Source organism: Crotalus tigris, unplaced genomic scaffold, assembly GCF_016545835.1.
Source record: "Crotalus tigris isolate CLP2741 ecotype Arizona unplaced genomic scaffold, ASM1654583v1 scf7180000024426.592134, whole genome shotgun sequence".
NCBI classification, from domain to species: Eukaryota; Metazoa; Chordata; class Lepidosauria; order Squamata; family Viperidae; genus Crotalus; species Crotalus tigris.
This window is the reverse complement of record NW_024100593.1, coordinates 174,700-189,887: the sequence shown is the minus strand read 5'-3', so window position 1 is coordinate 189,887 and position 15,188 is coordinate 174,700. Positions and strand designations below refer to the sequence as shown.

General features: G+C 51.0%; 1 protein-coding gene across 4 annotated transcripts in view; it reads left to right on the top strand.

The window, feature by feature from the left end:
- The window catches only part of KIFC2 (kinesin family member C2), a 28,958-nt gene that overhangs the window by 9,255 nt on the left and 4,515 nt on the right, over positions 1–15,188 (top strand). For all 4 annotated transcript variants that reach the window (XM_039330185.1, XM_039330187.1, XM_039330188.1 and 1 more), the window contains 11 exons: positions 449–586; positions 1,732–1,929; positions 4,771–4,944; positions 6,792–6,939; positions 7,135–7,265; positions 7,492–7,603; positions 9,358–9,542; positions 10,347–10,451; positions 11,461–11,594; positions 13,244–13,367; positions 14,045–14,174. In XM_039330185.1, coding sequence (XP_039186119.1) covers positions 449–586; positions 1,732–1,929; positions 4,771–4,944; positions 6,792–6,939; positions 7,135–7,265; positions 7,492–7,603; positions 9,358–9,542; positions 10,347–10,451; positions 11,461–11,594; positions 13,244–13,367; positions 14,045–14,174 — 1,579 coding nt within the window. The remainder of the gene's footprint in view (positions 1–448; positions 587–1,731; positions 1,930–4,770; positions 4,945–6,791; positions 6,940–7,134; positions 7,266–7,491; positions 7,604–9,357; positions 9,543–10,346; positions 10,452–11,460; positions 11,595–13,243; positions 13,368–14,044; positions 14,175–15,188) is intronic.

Genomic DNA, 15,188 nt, shown 5'->3' with positions numbered 1-15,188 from the left:
CCTGGTCTAAGGTCTGCTGCTTGAGCAGGGGGTTGGACTAGATGACCTTCAGGGTCCTTTCCAACTCTGTTATTCTGTATTCTGACTTGCCTCCAGAAGTTGTGGGTACTCCATCATTGGAGGTTTTTAAGAAAAGACTGGACAGCCACCTATCTGGAATGGTCTCAGTGCTGGAGCAATGGGTTGGACTAGAACGGGGGTCCCCAACTCCCAATCCACGAACCGGCACCAATCCACGGCCTGCCAGCAACTGGGTCACGGAAACAAACGAAGCCCCTTCCGCGGGATGCAGGCAACAGGTGAAACCAGGCCCCCTCCGGTCCGTGAAAAAAAATCTTTCTCCACGGAACCGGTCCCTGGTGCCCAATAGGTTGGGGGCTGCTGGACTAGATGACCTCCGAGGTCCCTTCGGGAGCTCGCCTTGATTGAACGCCTCTTTGGCCCCCAGGGTGTGACGGACTCGGAGAAGCGGATCCACAACCTGACGGTGGAAAACGAAGGCCTGAAGCAGAGTCTGCAGTTCTCCCAGGGGCTCCTTCAGCAGGCGGCTGCCCTCTCTGCCCAGCCCTCCACTGGGATGGCCATGGTGAGCCCCTCCCCTGCCCCCTGATGGGGGCCAGCCCAGGGACCCCAATCCGGCCTGGGGGCCCGTAACCTCTTAAGAGTGGCCTTCCTGCTCCCGAGTGGGCTTAAATTCACATTCACCTGTCTGAGACAGTACAGGTGATCCTGCTTGAGCAGGGGGCTGGACTAGAAGACCTCCAAGGTCCCTTCCAGCTCTATTCTGTTCTGTTCTGTTCTATTCTATTCTCTTCTATTCTTTATTCTAATTTCTATTCTATTCTATTATTATCCTCTTCTCTTCTCTTCTAATTTCTATTCTATTCTATCATTATCCTATCCTATCCTATCCTATCCTATCTTATCCTATCCTGTTCTATTCTAATTTCTATTCTATTCTAATTCTATTCTATTCTAATTTCTATCCTATTCTATTATATTATCCTATCCTATCCTATTTTATTCTAATTTGTTTTCTATCCTATCCTATCCTATCCTATCCTATCCTATTCTATTCTATTCTATTCTATTCTATTCTATTATCCTATCCTATCCTATCCTATCCTATCCTATCCATTTTATTCTAATTTCTATTCTATCCTATTCTAATTTCTATTCTATTCTATTCTATTCTATTCTATTCTATTCTATTCTATTCTATTCTATTCTATTATCCTATCCTATCCTATCCTATTTTATTCTAATTTCTATTCTATCCTATTCTAATTTCTATTCTATTCTATTCTATTCTATTCTATTCTATTCTATTCTATTCAAATGGGGCTGGGGGAAGGTCAGCTCACCTCTGTGGAAAAGCGTCTTTTGAAGAGCGGAAATGCCCAGTCCTGCCACAGTGAGTTGCAAGGGCAGCAGTGCCAGAGTGCATGAGTCCTCTGAGCATGTGAAGAGTCACAGACATGCTCTGCTCTGCCATCAGACAAAGCGCTGAGCTGATTTGGCCGGGAAAGGGGGCGCCGGAGTTCAAAGGGGCTGGGGACTCCTCTGGGATGGGGGGGGGTCATCATGTCTTGGAATCTGCTCCTTCCTCCCCCCCCCCAAATTCTGCATGCAGCAGCATATAGGTGCGTGTAGGCGTGAGTTCATTCTTGCTGCTTGTGATGTGCTTTTTTCACACTTTTTGTGAATAAAAACTCTCGGGGCTGCTTGCAGGAGAACGAGGCTCTCCGCAGCCAGGTCCTGCAGCTGGAGGCCAGCCTGCAGCAGAAGGTGGAGGAGCTGATGTGCCTGGAGGAACGCCTGGACCGGCTGCAGTGCCTACGAGAGGGAGAGGTGCACCAGCTGGACAAGCAGCTGTGCGGGCTGCAGCTCCCCGGGGAGGGTCTAAAGAGCCCCCCTCCTGCGGTCCAGGTGAGTGTGGCTGGAGGCCCTTTGTGGCCCTAGACATGAGCCCCCTTCTCTGTATGGAAATACGTGGGAGGGGGGCAGGTGGCAGCAGGCTCTACCCCCACAAAGTGCTCTTGGCTGGGGTGGGCACGTCATCTAGCCTGGGTGGGGGGGCTGTCAGATCTTCAGCCTCCGACGTGTTTTATTTGCCTCTTCAACTTTCTCAAACAAAGGGCCAGGAATAAAAAAGAAGCGTAAAAAGACAATCGCGGAGAAAGGAAAGTAGACGTGGCTGGCAAGTTGTTATTCTTTATTAAATTTCCAGGCCACCCATCTCTCTTCCTGGGTGACTAATCATATCATTAAATAACAAAATAAAACTGTGGCAGGATGAAAACCGGAAGGCATCCGATGTTAAAAGCGGAAAGCTTAAAATTAAAAGTAAAACACGGGTCACCAGACGGGGAAAGAGGAAGCTCCCCAGAAATTATTGAGGACCTCGTCAAACAGCAGCCTGAAAAGCACAGGGACCCTTCCTTCCTCTTTGCCCCCTTTGCGCTCCGTTCTCCTCTTGAGGAAACAGCCCTGCAATCTCTCCCTAGGGCAGGGCTGCGCCACCTTGGCTCGTTTATGACTGGTGGACTTCAACTCCCAGAATTCCTGAGCCAGCGTGAGGGAAACTTTGGCCCCTTCATGACTGGTGGACTTCAACTCCCAGAATTCCACAGCAGCATGAGGGAAACTTTGGCCCCTTCATGACTCGTGGACTTCAACTCCCAGAATTCCACAGCCAGCATGAGGGAAACTTTGGCCCCTTCATGACTCGTGGACTTCAACTCCCAGAATTCCTGAGCCAGCGTGAGGGAAACTTTGGCCCCTTCATGACTCGTGGACTTCAACTCCCAGAATTCCACAGCAGCATGAGGGAAACTTTGGCCCCTTCATGACTCGTGGACTTCAACTCCCAGAATTCCTGAGCCAGCGTGAGGGAAACTTTGGCCCCTTCATGACTCGTGGACTTCAACTCCCAGAATTCCTGAGCCAGCGTGAGGGAAACTTTGGCCCCTTCATGACTCGTGGACTTCAACTCCCAGAATTCCTGAGCCAGCGTGAGGGAAACTTTGGCCCCTTCATGACTCGTGGACTTCAACTCCCAGAATTCCACAGCCAGCATGGGGAAACTTTGGCCCCTTCATGACTGGTGGACTTCAACTCCCAGAATTCCTCAGCCAGCATGGGGAACTATGGCTCCTTCATGACTGGTGGACTTCAACTCCCAGAATTCCACAGCCAGCCATGGCTCAGCTTGGAAACTTCTCCCTTTCCCCTCGGCATGGCTGGCTCAGGAATTCTGGGAGTTGAAGTCCACCAGTCATGAAGGGGGCCATAGTTCCCCCATGCTGCCTCAGGGATTCTGGGAGTTGAAGTCCACCAGTCATAAAAGAGCCAAGGTTGCCTACCCCTGGCCTAGGGGCACAACACATTCCTTGCCACATCAGCTGTTCCCAGCGTCACGTCAGCATTCTGGATAGATGCATTGTGCATGTGCTGGTGTCACTGGGCCAAGGTGATTCAGGCGTGATGTCCTGGGATAAAGTTGTGTCATTGTGGGCCTTTGTCCTGGATGACCCACACTGGCACTGTGGCTTCTCCCCATCTGGGCATGCCAGCGAGGGCCATCCTGGTCACATTGCCTGGCGCAGTGAAGACAGGGTCCTTGTGATGGGAAGCAAGTCGTTGGATCAGCTGGATGGGGCAGGAGAGAACAGAACAACAGTGCTCCAGTGCTGGAGGCTTTTAATAAGAGACTGGCCAGCCATTGGTCTGAAATGGTATATACCAGGGGTCTTCAAACTTGGCCCTTTTATGACTTGTGGACTTCAACTCCTAGAATTCCTCAGCCAGGCATGGATGGATGGATTGATGGACGGATGGACGGACAGATAGATAGACGGATGGATGGATGGACGGATAGACAGACAGACATATAGATAGACAGATGAATGGATGATAGATGGATGGATGGACGGACAGACGGATAGATGGATAGATGGGTGGACAGATATACAGACAGACAGAGACAGACATATAGATAGATGAGTGGATGATGGATGGATGGATGGATGGATGGATGGACGGACGGACAGACGGATAGATGGATGGACAGACAGACAGACAGGCAGACAGAGACAGAGAGACATATAGACAGACAGATGAATAGATGATGGATAGATAGATAGATAGATAGATAGATAGATAGATAGATAGATAGATAGATAGATAGATAGATGGACAGACGGACAGACAGACAGACGGACAGATGGATAGATGGATAGATGGATGGATGGATATACAGACAGACATGAATGGATGATGGATGGATAGATAGATAGATAGATAGATAGATAGATAGATAGATAGATAGACGGACAGACGGATGGATATACAGATAGACAGACAGATGAATGGATGATAGGATATACAGACAAACAGATGAATGGATGATAGATGGATGGATAGATACATAGATAGATGGACAGACAGATGGATAGATGGATGGATGGATGGATATACAGACAGACAGATGAATGGATGACAGATGGATAGATAGATAGATAACCAACCCACCCACCCCCTAGTTAATCACAGAAAAGCTGAGCAGGCCCAGAGCTGACTGGGGGAGCCCCAGAGAATCCTGAGTGGAAAGCCCTCCCCACTGAAAAATGCCAGCGGGGAAATCTGGAGCCCCCATTCTGACAAGCTGGGCGGGTGGCAGCTGAGGGGAGGGGCTAAAAGGGTCCCCTTGCAGGTGTTGAGGGGGTCTGATCCCTTCTGATGCGCTGTGCCGACCTTCCCCCCGCCCAGCGCCCAGCCAAGGGACTGCCGGCGGACCCCTCGCAGGAGCTGCAGGCGTTGGCCCAGGCGGAGGAGCAGAACCGGCTTCTGATGCAGCAGCTGTCCTCCCAGGCCCAGCGGTGCCAACAGCTGGCAGAGCAGCTGCAGAGTTCGGAGGGGGCAGCGACTGCCCTCCGGCACAAGGTAAGCTGGGGGTCTCGGGCGATGCTCTGCCCCGGGGGAGGGGCTCACCTCAACATCTGCAGGCCCCTCCCTAAAGGAAAGGGCGGCTGGTGGACTCTCCTTCCCTGGACAGGCTCAAATACAAAGGGGACGGCCTGTTCCCGGTCTGTGTGTGTGTGTGTGTGTGTGTGTGTGTGTGTGTGTTTGTGTGTGCTGTGGAGTCACTACAAGTAGCCCTTGACTTACAACCACCCATGTCATTTGAAGTTAAAACAGCACTGAGAAAAGCGACTCATGACCATGTTTCACACTTATGACCACTGCAGAATTCCCCAGGGTCACGTGATCAACATTCAGACGCTCGGCAACTGGCATGTACTTATGACTGTTGCAGTGTCCCCAGGAGTCACATGATCCCCTTTTGCGGCTTTCTGACAAGCACAGTCAATGGGGAAGGCAGATTCATTTAAGGACCATGTGACTGGCTTAACAACGGCAGCGATTCACTGGTTAAGGAAGGTCGTAGAATGGCGCAAGACTCACTTAGCAACCGTCTAACTTAGCTACAGAATTTGGGGTTCCCCAACCTTTCTGGCTGTGGACCGACGGGAGCAGGGGGAGAGGGGTAAGGGTCCCGCGCGAGTTGCCAGCAAGCGCACACGCAGCTCCGTTTCCTCGCGTGGTGTATAACACGCGCCAACCGCTCACACAAATGGAGCACACCCACTCGTCCGCTGCTGGAACAAGCGAGGAAGGCTATTGCGCGCTTGCCAGACGTTTCCGCAGCCCAGTTGCAAAACCCTCGCGGCCCGCTAGTGGGCTGCGGCCCACTGGTTGGGGACCCCTGTTTTAGAGCAAGGGTCCCTGTTCTGGATTAGCCAGTTAGATGGATCTGTATGTTAGAATGTTTGGCATTTATAAGGTTAGGCGCTGTCTCCTTAAGAAATGACTTATGGGTAATGTAATTTAGCTATTCAGTAAATCCCATGTTAACAGGTCAGTAGGAGGGGCTACTAAGTTCATCACAGGATATCCTGGGTACATGCCAGTTTGGAATGTCTTTGTCTGAGATAAGCATGAGTTCACCAGAGGACATACACGATCTTAACCCACGTTAGAAGTTGATGTGAAGGAATTATTGATTTTTTACCTATAAAGATGAACAGATATTCAATATCCAGAAGAAATTACAAGAACCGTGAGTTCAGCAGTATTCCTGAATAAATGTCTGTTTTACAATCATCTTTATTGAGTCATCTGTCTGTTCTTGAATTACAAAAACATCTTGATTCAGGTTTCAGAACAGTAAAAAATCAATAATTCCTGATCCTGTGATGAACTTAGTAGCCCCTCCTACTGACCTGTTAACATGGGATTTACTGAATAGCTAAACTATGTTACCGATAAGCCATCTCTTAAGGAGACAGCACTTAACCTTATAAATGCCAAACATTCTAACATACACACCCATCTAACCGGCTGATCCAGAACACTCCCCGCTTGGAAATATAATTTCCATTACTATCTACCTGAAATAGGCAAAAAACGTAGCATTGAGGCATGCAATTCTCATTGCTAACTAACTAGTGACTAAAATAGGCAAAACATGGTATCAAACATTCTAACACACAGACCCATCTAACTGGCTGATCCAGAACAGTCCCCAATCTTGGTGACTTTAAGATTTGTGCACTTCCAATTCCCAGAATTCAGCTGAAATCCAGAAGTTGTAAAAGTTGCCAAGGTTGGGGACCCCTGATTTAGAAGGAGGAACTTGAGGGAGGGTGTTCACCAGCCACATTAAAGGTGGAGGGTGGCCCCTGGCAGTGGCCCCCTGCCCCTCCTAAAGGGCCCTCTCTCCCTGACAGATCTCTGCCTATGAGAAAGAGGTCACGGGGCTGCGCCAGGAGCTGCTGCAGGAGATCCATCGGCTGGAGGAGCAGAAGGAGGTGGCGGTGCAGGAGGCTTGCCGGGGATCCGAGGAGCGTGCCCAGCCCCTGTGCCAGCAGCTGGCAGGTACTAGGTGGAGGAAGTCGGGGGGGGAGTGCATCAGGCCATAGGGAGGATAGATTCCTCCCCCCCCCCAGGAAAGGAGGGCTCCTGCGAGCATCTTGCGAGGAACCAATTTCCTCCTTGAAGCAACAGCAGGCTGGTGGCTCAGCCTGGCCTCTTCTCCCCCTCCCCCCATTTTACCCCCCCCCAACCTTCCAGGAATGAAGCAGCATCTGCACACCCTCCGCCCCTTCCTCCAGGGGCTGCGGTTGGATTTCCGGAGCTTTCGGGGAGAAGTGGGGAGTTTTGCCCACGGTTACAAAGCTGCCATTGAGGAAGTCAAATTGCAGGTGAGGCTGCCTGGAGGATTCTGGGAGTTGAAGTCCAGCGGTCTTCAAAATTACCAAGGTTGGAGACCCCCGTGCCGGGGGATGCCTCCCTTTGGCAGCTGGTCTCAACAGAGCCTCAAATAACCTCAGGAAGGGCCTCAGGGCATGCTTAAGAGGGGGCTCCCCGCAGGTTGGGAGCTTCTGGAGGGGCTGTTCTCCCCCCCTCACTGTTCCCCCTCCCCTCCAGATGTTCTCGGTGATCAGGGAAGTGGCGCAGAGTAGCCACTGTCTGCAAGAGCGCTACCAGCGGGAGGTGCAGCTTCGCAAGAAATACCACGACCAGCTGCTGGAGCTGAAAGGTGGGTGGGGGGGCAGGCATAAAGGAGGGGGCTCTTTTCCTGGATTGGTTTCTTGGGTGGTGGGCAGACCAAGAGAGGCTCCAGAGTTTTGGCGAGGGACAAAGGGCGGATCCCCTGGCTGACTGGGAGGAAAGGAGGCCGTTCGGCTTCCGAATTCAGGCGGGATATAAATAAAATGAAACAAAATAATAAACGGAATTAAAATAAATAAATAAATAAAAATAAAATACGTAATAAACAAATAAAGCAAAATGAAATGGCAAAATGAAAAATACAATAAAGCAAAATAAAACAAAGAAACAAAATAAAAAAATAAAATAAATAAAAATAAATGAAGTGAAAAATCAAATAAAATAAAACTAAGAAAATAAAATAAGAATAAGTAAATAACAATAAAATAAAAATAAGATTAAAATAAAGAAAATAAAACTAAGAAAAAGTAAACAAAATAATAAAATAAAAAGTGAATGAAATAATAAAAGAGAAAAAGAGAAAATAAATTAAATAATAAATTAATAATAACAACAACAACAACAATAACTGGAGAAGATAACAAAATACAAAGAACTACAAATAGAAATAGAAAGACTGTGGCAAAGGCAATCAAGGGTAGTCGTAAGCGCCTTGGGTGCAATCCCAAAACAACTGGAGCACCACTTGAACACCATTGGCATTGACAAATTCACCATTAGTCAATTGCAAAAGGCGGCCTTACTAGGAACTGCTTCCATCCTGCGACGATATCTGTAATACCATCAAACATCCACATCTGCCTATCCCAGGTCCTGGGTAAGGACTCGATAGGTAGACAATATGCCAAATCCAGTCTGAACATCTGGCTGATGATGATGATGATGTCCCAGGGGAATCTTTGCCCCTGCACAGACTGGGGGATGGGGGGTGGTTCTGACGGCCCCCAGTTCTTGCCTAGCTGATCCTTCCATTTCCCCCCCCCCATGCCTCCCCAGCACCAGTGAGCAGCCCTCCCTTGCCAAACACCCAGCTCTGAGGATCCATTTTAGTCCCAGGGCAGGGCAGGGCCTCCTCTGGCATACATTTCACGGGCATAATCTTGGCTCTGTCTATCCCTGCTTCCCAGGATCTTTGATTGCAGCAAGCCTCCTTGTGGACTAGCCACTTGACTGCTCCTCCCGGAGGGCAGGGGGTACCTGCCTTTCCTGGATGCCACCTCTATTCCCGAGAGAGGGGGAGGGGAGGGGGCTTTTAATTCCTCGCTCCCCCTCTTCCTTGCCCAAATTGTAGAAAAGCAGAGGTGGAAATGCCCTCTGCAGCCAAACAAAGAAGGACAGCCGTTTGTCCAAAATGGTATAGGGTTTCTTGCCTGAGCAGGGGGTTGGACTAGATGACCTTCAAGGTCCCTTCCAAATTTATTACTATTATTATTATTATTATTATCATCATCATCATCATCCCCATAATGGAGCTGGTGGTTCTCTGAATGCAGCTCTGCAGTTTCCCTTGGACCCTTCCCAGTCTAGCTGGAGGCCCTGAGATCTCCTGGTGGTCTCCCTTCCACTTCCAGAAGCAGAGATGAGAGGCGCATAAGGCCACAAGCAGTGGAAATGGCAGGGGAAGCTGCATCGATCACAGGCAGCTGAGGTGTAGGGAGAAAGCATCGGGGGGGGGTGTGTGTTCCTGTACGGAGACCCCCACCACCCACCCCAGGAGCCCAAAACAGGACCCTGCCCTTCCGCCTTGGCGGGTCAGCCTGAATGGACCCTGCCCTCCCTCAGGTAACATCCGGGTCCTGTGTCGCCTGAAGCCGCTGACGGAGGAGGAGCAGCAGGAGGGGAGCCAGGGGGGCCCCGGAGTGGAGGCCAGCCCGGCCGAGGATGGCTGTGTGACCGCCTGCTACAAGGGAAAGGAGCACCGCTTCAGACTGGACAAGGTTTTCCTGCCCTGCGCCACTCAGGAGGAGGTGAGACCGCCCTGTGGGCTGTCCGTCACTGGGGTCTCGACATAGCCCCCAACCCCCAAATTTCTGGGGAAACAGAACTGAAGGCACAGGATTGGGGGGGGGGGGACATCACTGTACAAACTCTGGGAATGATGCAACTGGGATGAGGTCCCATCATGCCCTGCCTTATACTGGAGAGCTCCCTTTCTGGGGAGGGGGCTGCCTGGGGGGATTCCAGGAACCCCCTCTTTCCCCCCTAAGGAAAAAGGGCACCACTCTCCCCAGCGGGGGGGGGGAAGTGAGGCTTTAGGGCAGGGGTCTTCCAACTTGGCCCTGTTATGACTGGTGGACTTCAACTCCCAGAATTCCTCAGCCAGGCACGCGTGCCTGGCTGAGGAATTCTGGTAGTTGAAGTCCACCAGTCATAAAAGGGCCAAGTTGGAAGACCCCTGGTCTGGATCCAAGCCCGCAGTTTCATCAAAATGGCCGACTGAGGAATTCTGGGAGTTGGTCCACAAGTCATAAAAGGGCCAGGTTTGAAGACCCCTGCTTTAGGGGGAGGCAGGTCAGTGGGTGACCCCCTTCCCAGTTTCTAGACACCCCCCCCCAGCCCCATCTCAGCCTGTGCCTTCCATGGGGGGGCAAACTAAGTCTTGCCTTGAACCATTATCCCTACTCCAGAGGGATCCACAGTTCACCTTCCCCCCATCTGCCCCCTCCCTGCTCCTTCGCAGCTCCCACTCTCTATAGTACCTGCAAGGAAGGGGGGGGGCAGCAAAGGCCATTGTTTGATGACCCCCCCCCCATCCCTCTCTTCCCTGTTAGGTCTTCCTGGAGATTGAGCCGGTGGTCCTGTCTTGCCTGCAAGGCTACAACGTTTGCATCTTTGCCTACGGGCAGACGGGCTCCGGCAAGACTTACACCATGGAGGTAAGGCCTTGCTCGGTGTGGCGCGGCTGAGTGGGGCTCCCACCTCGGAGGGGGTCTGGGCTGGGCGGGCAGAGAGGGTCTCCGGCGAAAGGGAATATTTGCAGCTCAGGGCTAAACTAAGGGGTGGGAGGGGATCCTTGGTACTCACTGAGCTTGGATGTTTTCTTGCAGACGTTTCATGACCCAGCTAGGGAACATCATCAGCGCTAGAAGGAAGAAGGGGTTGTTCTCTGATTATGCACAAGGCTTGCCCTGTCAAATGTGTATAAATAGAGAGCAATCCCCTCTCCCTTCTAGCACTGCTGATGTTCCCTAGTTGGGTCATGAGATGTCTGCAAGAAAACAGCCAAGCTCAGAGGGCACCAAGGACCCCTCAGTCGTCTTCCTCCTCCTCCTCCTCCTCCTCCTCCTCCTCCTCCTCCTCCTCCTCCTCCTCCTCTTCTTTCTCACACACCTCACTCCCTTCTAACACTGATGAGGTTCCCTCGTTGGGTCATGAAACGTCTGCAAGGAAACAAGCAAGCTCAGAGAGCACCAAGGACCCCACAGTCCTCCATCTCCTCCATTTCCATCTCCTCCTCCTCCTCCTCCTCGTCTCCGCAAACGCCCCTCCCTTCTAGCACTGATGATGTTCCGTAGTTGGGTCATGAGACGTCTGCAAGAAAACATCCAAGCTCAGAGAGCACCAAGGACCCCTCAGTCGTCTTCCTCCTCCTCCTCCTCCTCCTCCTCCTCCTCCTCCTCCTCCTCCTCCTCCTCCTCTCCATACACCTCACTCCCTTGTAGCACTGATGATGTTACCCAGTTGGGTCATGAGACGTCTGCAAGAAAACCGCCCAGCTCAGAGAGTGTCCAGGCCCTCGTGAGTCTCTGATGCCCCTCTTATGCAGAAGAGAACCTGCAGACCAGAGAAAGGAAGGGAGTTGCAGAAGAAAAATGCCCCCCTTCCCCCCCACCCGGGCCTGCTTCCCCCGGAGGAAAAGATTTCCAAGCTGTCCTTTGCTTCCAGGGGCACCCGGAGAATCCGGGGATCACCCAGCGGGCCCTGCAAGCTCTCTACCAGGAGATGGAGGCCAAGCAGGCGGAGGCGTGGAAGTTCTCAGCCCAGCTGACCCTGGTGGAGATCTACAATGAAGTGATCAGGTGAGCAAAGGGGGGATGTCCAGCCCCCCCTTCAAAAGTCAGCTCTTGTTGGAGATGTGGTAGTTTGAATGCCAATTATTTTCATATACGGTGGACTTGTAGAAATATAAAAGCCTTTTGGATTAAGATTTGGTGGAACATTCAACAGATTTTCAAGAGAAAGATAAAGTTTACCTCACAATTATTTTTATTGGGTGTTATTACAGATTGTGATGCTAAAGAAATTAATTTGATGTTGAATTTGATAACAGCTGCAAGGTTGTTACTAGTTACTAGTAGGACAATATTGGAAGAAGGATTGCTTGCCTACTATAGGAGAATGGACGCTTAAAGTGTCAAATTTAGCAGAAATGGCTAAGATTTCTGCTTACTTGAAGGATCAATCACAAGAAAGATACACTTCGGTTTGGAGAAGATGGATAAATTATATTCAGAATAAATATGGGACTAAAAAGTTTCATTTAGCCTATGAGTGAATTTTACAGTATTATTATGATATTATTATTATTTTTAGTATTAGTATTGTTTAACAATTTGCAGATTGTATTGTTTAATAATTAGGATATTAACTTGTTTATGTTTTCATTATTATTATGTTTATTTTCAATTTGTTTACATTTATGTTAAAGGGGAGTTAAAGTGCATTATGGACTTGGTTATTTATATACTTGGTTAATATTAGTTAGATTATGATTATCATATTTGTAACCCTGTACTCAGCTCTGGGAAGTTGGGGAGGGAGAGGGGGGGTTGGGGTGCGTTATATTGTAATTTTTATAAAACTTTTTAATTAAAAAAAAGGCAGCTCTTTGCAAGCTGGAGATCAAATGCAACCGAGAACATCTATCTGGGCCTGATTCCGTCTTTTCCGGCAATGCCTGGGACCCAAGAAGGAAGAAAGGAGCCTGGTGGACCCCTTAACTTTTGTGGTTTTTTTAAATCTTCCACATCCTCCACAGAGGTTTCATCCTTGAAAGATGCTATTGATTTATTTTCACCCCTTTATTATTTTATAAGTCACTCAAGGCAGCGAACATATCCAATATTCCTTCCTCCTGCTGTTTTCCTCACAACAACCCTGTGAAGTGGGTTGGGAGAGGTGGATTGGCCCAAAGTCCCCCAGCCAGCTTTCATGACGAAGGCGGGACTAGAACTCCCACTCTCCTGCTGATTGGCCCAAAGTCACCCGGCTAATTTTTTTTATTATTATTAAGGCTAGGGCAGAACCCAAATCCCAAACCCCAATCCGTTCCATTGATTATTGTTCTCACTGTTGATGGCTATGGAGAATAACTGAGTTGGAAGGGACCTTGGAGGTCTTCTAGTCCACCCCCCTGCTCAAGCAGGAGACCCGACACCATTTCAGACAAATGGTTGTCCAATATCTTCTTTAAAACCTGCAGTGATGAAGCATCCACAACTTCTGGAGGCAAGGAGTTCCACTGGTTAATTGTCCTCACTGTTAGGAAATTCCTCCTTAGTTCCAGTTTGTTTCTCTCCTTGATGAATTTCCATCCGTTGCTTCTTGTCCTGCCTTCAGGCGCTTTGGAGAATAGCTTGACTCCCTCTTCTTTGGGGCAGCCCCTGAGATATTGGAGGACAGTTCTCTACTCTCAATTGTCTGCTCTCTCTCTCTCTCTCCTATCCAGAGACCTACTGACCAAGGAACCTCAGGAGAAGTTAGACATCAAGTTGCAGCCGGATGGGAGTGGTCAGCTACACGTCCCTGGCCTCACCAGCGTGGAAGTCCAGAACCTCTCCGAGATTCAGAAAGTAGGTGGACTGGATCTCTGTTTGGGGGCCAGCTCGGCAGGGTGGGCACTGCCAGTCCGATGGTGAGCACAAGCTGGCCGGGGGGGGGGGTCTGCCAGAGAAGAGGAGGTTCTGGGTTGGGGAGGGTCCTTGCTGCTTCGCTTGGCAAGGCCAAAGCTCACCTGCGCCAGATAATGGGTGTGAGCCAGTTTGGTCTAGTGCAGGGATCCCCAACCCTGGCCACTTTAAGACCGGTGGACTTCAACTCCCAGAATTCCCCAGCCAGCGCATGCTGGCTGGGGAATTCTGGGAGTTGAAGTCCACCGGTCTTAAAGTGGCCAGGGTTGGGGACCCCTGCTCTAGTGGTTGAGGCAGCAGGTTAGAAACGGTGAGTTCTAGTCCTGCCTTAGGCACAAAGGCAGCTGGGTCACTTAAGCCAGCTTCTCTCTCTCAGCCCTGGCGAGGAGACAATGGTATGTAAGCCGCTGCCGAAATCTCGCCAAGAAAACTGCAAACCCTGACTCGCAGGCACACACACACAAAAAGAGAAGATGGCTAAATCCTTTTATTGATGATGGATTTATTTCCTGGAAGTTTCAAACGGAGCCTCCGGGCCCTGGATAGTGGCTCTCTCCCCCCCCCCTCCACTTTAAGAGGGTCTGTCTTGACCAATTCTCCTTCCCTTTTGCTCTACCCAGATTCTCCAGCTGGGAAAACGGAACCGCACCACCTTCTCCACCCACATGAACGCGCACAGCTCCCGCTCGCACGCTCTGCTCACGCTCACGCTCACCGGCACGGAGCTGAGCAGCGGCACCAAGGTGACAGGTAGCTGCCCCGGATGCTCTTGACCCTTCCTCAGAGAGCGTCCTCACACACTGTATCGTGGTCTGGTATGCTGGCTTGTCGGCCACGGACGGGATGGTATTCCAGAGGGTGGTGAGCACGGCACAAAACATCGTGGGCTGTTCCCTGACACCACTGGATGGCATCGCCAGGGCCCGTTGCCTTGGCAGAGTGAGGAAAATTCTCAGGGATGACTCACACCCTGGTTACTCTCCTATCATCAGGTAGGACAGTGGTGGCGAAGCTATGGCACGCGTGCAGAGGTGGCACTCAGAGCCTTCTCTGTGGGCACGCGCACCATGCCCCAGAGATGGCAACCGTCCTCTTCAACCAGCCGCCCGCTAACTTGCCAAGTCCCACGTGGCCAGATGCATCCCAGCACCCATGTGCTCGCTGGCCTTTGTGTGCGGGGGCCGATGGTGTCAGGCAGCAGCTGCCCCGGCCCCTGCCTCGCCTTGCCCTGTGACAATGGCATCCCTGCACTGCCTCGCCTCACCCCGCAGAACCAGCCTCCTGCCCACCGCCCCACCCGCCAGAGACCCCTGGATCTCCCCCAACCCTGCCCGGCCCCCACAGGCGTCCCTCCCCACGAGCAACATCGAGCTGGCCGTGCCCACCCTGGCCACGCCCACCCATCTGCCATGACCGCTGTAGGCACGCCCACCCGGCGGGCCACACCCACCCAGTGGCCACACCGACCTGGCACCCAGCAATACATACGTGAAGTTTGGGCACAGTCTCTAAAACAGTGGTTCTCAACCTGTGGGTCAGGACCCCATTTGGGGTCGAACGACCATTTCACGGCGGTCGCCAAACAACGCAGTCCGCCATTTTTTTCCCCCTTAGCTGTGCTACTCCGTTTTATTCTATTGGCTTTTGAAAGCCAATAGAATAGACTCTCTTGAATAGAGCCTAATTCTATTGGCTTTCCAAAGCCAATAGGAATTGTCCAGGCTGTCTCTGCCCTGCTGAGCCCGCCAAAAGTCCCATTCTGCA